General features: G+C 41.7%; 1 protein-coding gene across 2 annotated transcripts in view; it reads left to right on the top strand.

Moving 5' to 3' along the window:
* The window catches only part of RET (ret proto-oncogene), a 242,477-nt gene that overhangs the window by 219,554 nt on the left and 14,124 nt on the right, over positions 1-8,799 (top strand). For both annotated transcript variants that reach the window (XM_019502324.1, XM_019502325.1), the window contains exons 16-17: positions 1,490-1,560; positions 6,664-6,801. In XM_019502324.1, the coding sequence (XP_019357869.1) occupies positions 1,490-1,560; positions 6,664-6,801 (209 nt within the window). The remainder of the gene's footprint in view (positions 1-1,489; positions 1,561-6,663; positions 6,802-8,799) is intronic.

Here is an 8,799-nt window from a genome sequence, read left to right as displayed (position 1 = left end):
TGGGAATGATTTTCACACAGAAATAGTGCACACTATATTAATGATATTGAAAAATACAATAAAAGATGGTCCTATTTTATTTTAATTTTTTTAGCTAGTCATTTTGTATGGCTGTTAGTTTGTAGACCAGTTAGTGTCTCATATGGCTGTTCCTCACATGCATCTAATTTCATCTTGCTACTTTATCTAAACAAGGCATTATTTTCTCTTCACCCTTTTATAACTGTCAAGCTAACAAAACAATATGTAGAAAGATCTGATCATCCTTTAAATCAGAGTGCATTCTGAGTCTGAATGCTCCAAATGTGGAATCTCAGTCCAGATCCTAATTTCAGAAGTATTTTTCTCCTTCTAGTGTGGATGAGGCTCATAACTACTCTAAAAAGGAAAAAATCCCAGTCTAGTGCCAGAGGTTGGGCTCATCTCTGATACAGAAAATAGACACAATAGGATGGCTACAGATGTAGAATGCCACATAATCTTTAAAGCAATTCTGTTTTGCCCGCCACAGTAAATTATAATTAACTGTCCAGAAATAGCCTAGTTTGCTTATGGTGCTTGTGGCAGTATTCGGCATATGGTAACATTTCATCAGTAGGGCAGTGCAAAGGAAATGTGATGGAGAGCCTCTCCTCTAGTATTAGGACAGTTTCTCTCATTGTTTAACCATATCACTGCTTTCCCTTAATACAAGTACTTTTGATTGTCAAAACAATGGAATCTAGTTGTTAGCTATTCTTGTAACAGATATGGTCATTAAAAATTAGCAAACCAAATTCTGCTTTCTGTGAAGTTGCCTGCAGTTGTATACAACTGATTTTGGGGCTTTTGCATATAAATTTGAAGTTAGTTGGAAGCTCAGACTGTGAAGGTCAGCACAGCCAATAATTCAATTCAGCGTGAATATACTGCTAGTACAAAGTCTCACACATGAGAATTTCAGATTTGGATTTCCCCAGATATTTAGATACAGAAGTGACCATGGAAAAAGCCCTTTGACAATATCACCTATGGCATTTCTTATACAGCATGAGATGCTGCTGTGCTGAGAGAGGCAATGATGGCTCTGCAAGCATTAGCTCCTGAAATAGGGGCAGAGTAGCCTCATTGGCACAGTGATGCTCATGCCATTAAGCTCTGCTAATATGACTGTACTGTTCCGAGTTTGTTAGCTTTTTGTGAACATGTATAGACATCTAGGTTAACTAAATTTGCCATGTAAATCATCTGAACATCATTCTTTATTGACCATCTGAGTCTCTTCAGAATTTGGACCTCCTGTGAATGCATGGGAGAGTTCAGCAATGATTAGAAAGAGGTTTTAAGCTGTGTCCTGTAACCTGTTGTGTTCATTTAATGAAATATCATGTTGTTCAGTCCACCATGCTTGCACATTGGCAGTACAGTTCAATAAATAATCTTTTATTGTTCCAAAGGTAAAAGAACGTTTTCTCATCCAGTAATTTTGTTGCTGTTGTTTTTCTCTTAGGGTCGAATACCTGTCAAATGGATGGCAATAGAATCCCTGTTTGATCATATATATACAACACAAAGCGATGTGTGAGTCCAAATTGTGTTCATTATAGATTACATGTTTATAGAGTTTAATAAACTACTGTAGTATTCTTACCAGTTATAGTTTATATGACAAAAACAAACAAAAATCAGAGATCAAATGTTAATTGTACTACTGGTGGTAAAGTATACAGAACTTTTGAAGTTGTGGGCTATCCATTAAGTACAAAACTAAGATCCTGGTCCTCAGAGGTTTTGAGGTATGTAATTCCCATCAAAATAAATGACTTTGGGGCCAAACTCATGTTTAACATCTAACCTTTCAGGCTTGGGAGCCTAAATCAGTAATACCATCAGGTTGATGCCCTCTAATATTGTAGTCCTAGGTGAAATGAGATTTAGTGGACATAGTCCTTTTTGTAGTTGCCAAGTGTCCACATCCAGGAACCTAGTCTGTGGGCTCAGTGACAGGACTAGGGATTTAGGGCCTCTGCTCCCATTCAAACAATTAAGCCAGTGCAAAAACTCCAACTGGCTTCATTAATGAAAGCAGGATTAGACTCTTTGTGAGCAGCCTCTTCCACCTCCCTGCCTGTACTCTGCTCTGCCACAGCTGGGGCTGGGCTGGGACACAGTGTGCAGACCCTTCCACCTCCCTGCCTGGCTCCCTGTTGGCTCTGCACAGTCCTGGCACCATGGCTGCCAGCAGCTGGGCCAACATGGGCTGAGGTGAGATGCAGCATGCTTAGTAGCCATCCTACCTGCCCACCATGATGAGCTGCTGCCCTCATGCTGCACTGGGAAAGTTGGGGCTGAGCCCCCCATGGCCAGCACATACTCACCTCTTAGTGGTACCACAGCAGCAGCAGCAGCAGCAGCTCATCACAGTAGGTGGGCAGGTGGGATGGCTGCTCACTGCACCACATTGAATCTTGTCTTGTGTGGGCTTAACAGCCACAGTGCCACAACTGCACAGACAGTGCCAACAGGAAGCCAGGCAATGGTGTGGTTGTGGGGTAGGGGGAGGCGGGTGAAGGAGTCTGCATGCTGAGCGGCCCAGCCCCAGCTGTGGCAGAGTGGAGCAGAGCAGGGACAGCCCTTCCTTCTCAGGCTTCCAGTGGCAGTTGGTGGGCCATATGGGATCAACTGGTGGGCCTAATATGGCCCACAGGCTGTATTTTGCCTGCCCCGGTCTATAGCATTGAAGACAAGAACAGTGTCCAGTTGTTCTTAAGAGATGTGGTGAGTACATCATATTATATCCCTGTCATGATGAATTTAGATGATCTCCAGTGTGTTCATACTGTGTTCTAGTTGTCTGGGAGAAAATCAGACAGCATATGGGGAATCTATCCTGTGTGATGCAAAAAGGAGATACCCAACAGAGAAGAAAAGGAGTTCCTAGTGTGAGACACTCGTGCTTTGGATGTTAGTGTTACACATGCAACCAAAAAATAGCTCATGTTTTAACTGCTGAGCCAACCACAAACCTCTGTCTTCTGTTGGGGTCTCCAAGATCAACCCTTCTCAGGAACCAAGCTCCTCAAGGGACAATCTCCTGATCCTTATGGGCACTGACTGAAGTGACATTTTGTCATATGATTGGCTGGTGAAAGCACTCTACAGCTGTGCACTGACAGAAGTGCACAACTGCAAAGTACTTTTAAAAATGTGCAACAAATGAACCCTCATTACAGGGTTCAGATGAAGGTGCTGCAAAGCAGAGTACCTTCATTAACTTCTGTCAATGCACACTGGGAGCAGGGCTGGGCTGAAGCAACCAAGCCCCATTCCCAGTGCTCTCTTCAGGATGGGAAGGGAGGGGAGTGGGTTCTGCCTGAGATTTGCTCAGCCTGGGAGGGGGTTGATTGGAGCCTCCCCTGCAGTGTGAAAGGCTCCAATTCCCACTCCCTTCCCCCACAATCCAGTGGAGGCTGGGCAAACCCCAGGATGGACCTCCCTCCCCTGCCTTCCCCACCTCCCATCCTGAGACAGCACCAGAGCTAGGAACAGAGGGGTGGGGCTAGAAGAGACTGCAGTTATGCAGCCTCTCTTGTTGGATCGACTCCAAAGTGAAACTTGATCCTCCATCCTCCTGATCCAACAGAGAATGTCTGTGGGGTTGGGAGGGTTGGTTTATCTCGTGGCACTTTCTGTGAAGCGCCATGAGTTAGACTGGGGAGTTGCATGTCTGTCAGCACCCTGTGTGGACTGCAATCCCCTGATATTGACCAGACTAAGCAGGCCTGACTTTGGCTCAGACTATGCTATTCTGTTACCTTAGGGAGCAATGACAGTGCTAACTTGAGACAGGATGGACACCTTAAATAAAAGAATAAATTATTTTGAACAAAAGCAGTCTTGGAAAACAGACATTAAACCCGTAAACCCATCAAGTCATATGCCTTCTTTACTCTAAGATTTCATTTATTTATTTTTATTGAACTATTTTTGACCAAAAAGTTTTCATCACAATTTAAAATACACCCATCAAAAATATGTACCCATTTTAATGAAACTTTGTTTATTTAAAAAAGTGTTTTTTAGTGATGTCCTCTGACAACTCTTTCAGAAAGGAATACTTTGAATCTTTTTTATAATTACTTTTTTGTAAACAAAATTAATATTTGCATTTTTAAAGGTTAAAGGCCAAAATTAAGACTAAGATGCTCTAATTATATAGAAATAAAATATTTTGATCGACTCAAAATCATTTTTTTAATTTTATTTCACACAAAAATCATTTTTGTATTTTTATTTCCATTCCATTTCATAAAAGATAAAAATGAAATTATGGGGTTCCCTCAGAAAATTCAGTTCTCATCCAGCCCTTATTATTTGCTGGATTTGATAAATGATCCAGTATTTCAGATTTTTTTTTACAAAACACCTTTCTGTATCAGTCTGTTCTCTGACAACTGACACCTTTGTTTAGAGTTCTTTTAATCTTTGCATTCTCAGCTGTGGTAGTGTCTCTCTGTCCTTTTAGTTTGTGGAAATTGTATTAAATCACTGTATTAAAGTATACAGTGATTTTGTTTCACTGCTGAGATGACCAGGTATTCATGGTATTACTAAATATCAATATCCCTAGATTATTACATAGCAGCTCCTTAACCTTTATAACCTTTCCAGAATTCCAGAATAGAGTTGAGACACATGTGCAGGTTGTTCTTGCAGTAGCAGTTTCTTGGACTTGAAGTCCAACACTCCCAAACTGAAGAAGGAAAGGGTTACTTTTGGGGAGAACTGTGAGGTTTGTTTTATATATTTACCTACTTTATGGCAAATGTAATCAAAAATACCAAATCCATTCCAAAAAGTTGGATTAACCTCAGCAATTCTATATTTCTTTTTCTCCAGCTTCTTCCTTTTAAGATGTTTGTAGATAGTTAGTAATTGGCATTGCTCTAATAGAAGTTCAGCTTGCCAGCTTTGATACATTTTTTCCAATCCCATTGCAAAACCCATTTCACTTCATAGGTTGGAACCTAGACAAATGCAATGTCAGCCCACAGTCATCTTGTGTGTATTTTTCTTTCCATCTCTGAGGGCTTTTTATTCATCCACAAATATCATACAATGGAAAATCTCTCCTCCCCTCCCCCAACATAGTTAATTGTCACAATTACAAAAATAAAGTCCAGTATCTGAACATTTGCCAAAAAAAGTGGAGCTAATGGAGGGACTACTAACAAGTTACACCCTATTACAGCGTGTTGGAAAAATTCACCTTTAACAAAAGACAATCTTGGAAATAAAGCCTAGTAATACCACATATCCTGTTTGGATTAATCACATTGGGAATTATTCCCTGATGGGGCCCGAAAAAGGATTGCATGAATAAGGAGCATAAGGGAAGAATAGAAGGAATGAATAAAGTGCAGTGGAATGTTATTAATATGCATTAGCTTTTCAAAATAGGCAGACTGTTGAAAAATGAATTTACAGAACATTAGCATAAGAAAAAAATCTGTTTAAGTATCATCTAGGCCTGCACAAGACTAGTCATTTATTCTGTCTTGAACACACTGTGTACACAACCATTTTAAAGTTTTCATGGGTCCTGGCTCTGGGAATGTCACTTCTCTTGTTAAAACAAAAACCTTAAAGAACTATGAAGAGATGAGTGAAAGACAGTCATATAGAGGACTGTCTATGCTAAAATTCTGGGATGGGATTTTCAAAGGTGTCTAAGGGAATTAGACACCTATCACAGACATGTTGTGGATCTGTAACTTCTCTTCGGTCCCCTTCAAATTTGAAGCTTTCACAAAAATTAAACAAACAACTAGAAAACAGAAGTGGGCATTTGTTGCAATTTTTCTGTTATTTTGCTCACCAGGGCATCCCATCAAGCTTATACGATGAATGGAAACAAGTGATTTTGGCTGTTTTCCAAGACCTGTCACTGGGAACATTCAGATTTTGAGGGGAGTTTAAATAGGGTCTGGATTAGATTATTGTTACTTGTGCCTATGTTTCTGATGTAAGGTTTCCTCTAAAGGGAAAAGCCTTAAGTCTTTTATGCATATGTTTGTATCGTGGTATTTGTGTCATTACTGTTCAAAAGAAAGGTAGAAGAACATTTTTTACATTTCCTTTTTTTATCAGAACTTTAATTGTTTACTGTGTACTTCAAATTTCCTACAGAACTGACCGGTCCTACTTTCTACCAGCAGTACTTCTGCTTTTACGTTCCTGATTAAATAAATTCATGCAAATAGGCCTATTGGACTTTTATTGAGGTGAATTATATGACATTAAAGTGCAACTGAGAAGGATGAGCCCATAGTTGAGAATGAGATACTGAACTCAGACTAAGGAGATACTCATTAAGCTTCCAAATTTACTACAGTTTCCTAGACAGCCTTGGCAAGTTACTTTATCCCTGAGTGCTTTAGTTCCCAATCTTCTTCATATATAATGAGTCACTTTCTCCTACCTCTAGTCTGTCTTTTTTCGTTAATGTTTTAAATTTTGAGGAAGGCTGACTTTTTGCTATATGCTCAGTACCTAGCAAAATGGGGCTTTGGACTTAGTTGGGATCTCAAAACGATACAGTAATGGATGCTAGTTGGTTAAGGGGCCATGCTAACCTCTTAAACTCTAGCAGTCCATGTGAGTAATTATTTCTTTTTTTCTCAGATGGTCATTTGGAGTTCTGCTGTGGGAGATTGTAACCCTGGGAGGTAATCCCTATCCAGGTATTGCTCCCGAAAGACTCTTTAACCTCCTAAAAACAGGCTATAGAATGGAGAGACCAGAAAACTGCAGTGAAGAAATGTAAGTAGATCTTATTTGGTCACATTGATAGAAATCTCTCTGGAAGTAAGGTTGTTTAAATAACAGCCATCTCCAGCATAACTTTTAGGATACATGCAGATATTCACCCCACTTGGTCTACAATCACCCTGCTTACTTTAAACTAGGTGATCATAGATTGGGAGTGATGTGCGCCAATGTTTGTTGGTTCCAAGAGCCATTCTGGGAGACTGGTTTAAGTAACTCAGGGTGGGGAAAGGGGCAGACAGGATGAGGGGGGCTAGTGGGTCCATGGGGTGAGGGGTGGGATTGTGGAGAGGAGCTGGTGAGTCCATGGGGGTGGTGGTGAGTCTATTGAGGGTGTTGTCCATCCAGCAGTGGTGGGGATTAGGAGGATAAAAATAGCCTAGTCAGAGTTCGGTGGGCCAGGAGTAGAAAGAGAGTAGCCCCAGGCTGGAGCATGTAGCTCGGCTTTTATAGACCCAGGTGCACTCCCAACATATGCAGACATTCACTAGATCAGCCATTCTTTTCCCATTTTAACCTCCCTGAACATCTGCACAAATCAACATTAAGATCAACCTCGACATAGTTAAGTCGATCTAAATGTAACATCTGCACATAGGGAACTCAGGGGACAGAGTTGTAAAAGTAAGGAAATGGATATAATAAACAGGCAGAAAAGTGGGATGAGGTTACATATGTAAGGAGGACAAAAAGAATTACAATACAAGTGCCTGCAGCTATTCCCAAAATGCTTGCAGGAAACTGACTAATGTACTCACCAGCATAAGGAAAAAACATTACTTGAATATTCAAAGTGGAGGGAGAAGAAATGTAATATAGTGATGTTTGAACTAGTCAAGATATAGTTTGAACACTTTCAAATCCTGAAAACTTGGGTCATTTATACACAAGCTCCGGGAGTGGGTCAGGGGTGGGGAGAGGGCATGCTTTAAATAGAGTGTCTCTGAGAGTCACTGTAATTAAAGCACCTGGAGCATCTTGTTTATCAGCATCCCCCTGCTGGAAAATGAAGGCAGGGGTGTTTTAACTAAAGCTCATTGAATGAGCTTTAATTAAAGTGCCCCCACTGCCATTTTTCACCACAGAGATGCTGATGCACAAGATGCTGGAGACTACAGGAGCACGGTAATTACCATGCTCCAACAGACTCAGTTAAATGAGTCCACTCTGACGCGCTGTAAATACAGCACATCAGAGCATTCTTGTTGTTCGTGTATAGGCATCCTTGTTGATTTTCTGAAAATTAGAAGTTTTATTTTCTGGGCTCTGTCTACTCATTACATATAGATTGTTAGGTGTCAGACCTTCCTGACAGTACACAGGATAGATGCTCTGGAGAGAAATAGCCCTGTAGAGGAGATATCTGGACCTAAAAGTCAATATGGCTGTTGTCAAATCATGAGGTCTTTGTGTAAGCCAAGCTAGTTACTCTCTGACTGCAGGACAGCTCATGTTGTATCATTCACCTAGGCTAGGGACAGACATTCAAAAAGCCTGAATTGATTCAATCTTTGCAGGTTAGCCTAACCTGCAGAGATTGAGCCAGTTTGCAATTGGATAGACATTTGCTTTTTATTCTGGAAATCAGACTAGTAGCCTGGGGGGGCACTAGAGCAGTCCTTTCCTTCCACAGCGAAGCTGAGCTGAGGGGAGGTGGGAGGGGGGGCGGGCATGGCCAGGCCCCAGCAGGCCTGAGTACGACTGAGGAGGGGTTTAAACCCCAACCTTGGCCTGCAGGGTTCAGAGGGTGGAGGAAGAGGGAGCATGGCCAGATCACTGTAACAGGAGAGGAGGAGTAGGGGAAAACTCTGCCCATCCCAGCAGCTCCTTCACAGCCAGGAACATGCCCAGCATACAGCACTGCCCAGCCCCAGAGGGGAACTCTTCCCCCTCCTCCCTTCCCCCATTGCCGCAGGGGTGGGGAGGGGGGCTCTGTGCAAGGCTGCTAGGGCCCCAGAAGTGGACTCTTCCCCCTGCTGCTCCCCTCTCCTT

Source organism: Gavialis gangeticus, unplaced genomic scaffold (assembly GCF_001723915.1).
Source record: "Gavialis gangeticus isolate Ggan-Ray unplaced genomic scaffold, GavGan_comp1, whole genome shotgun sequence".
Lineage (NCBI taxonomy): Eukaryota > Metazoa > Chordata > Crocodylia > Gavialidae > Gavialis > Gavialis gangeticus.
The sequence above is the reverse complement of the archived record's forward strand: the minus strand, read 5'-3'. Positions and strand labels throughout refer to the sequence as shown.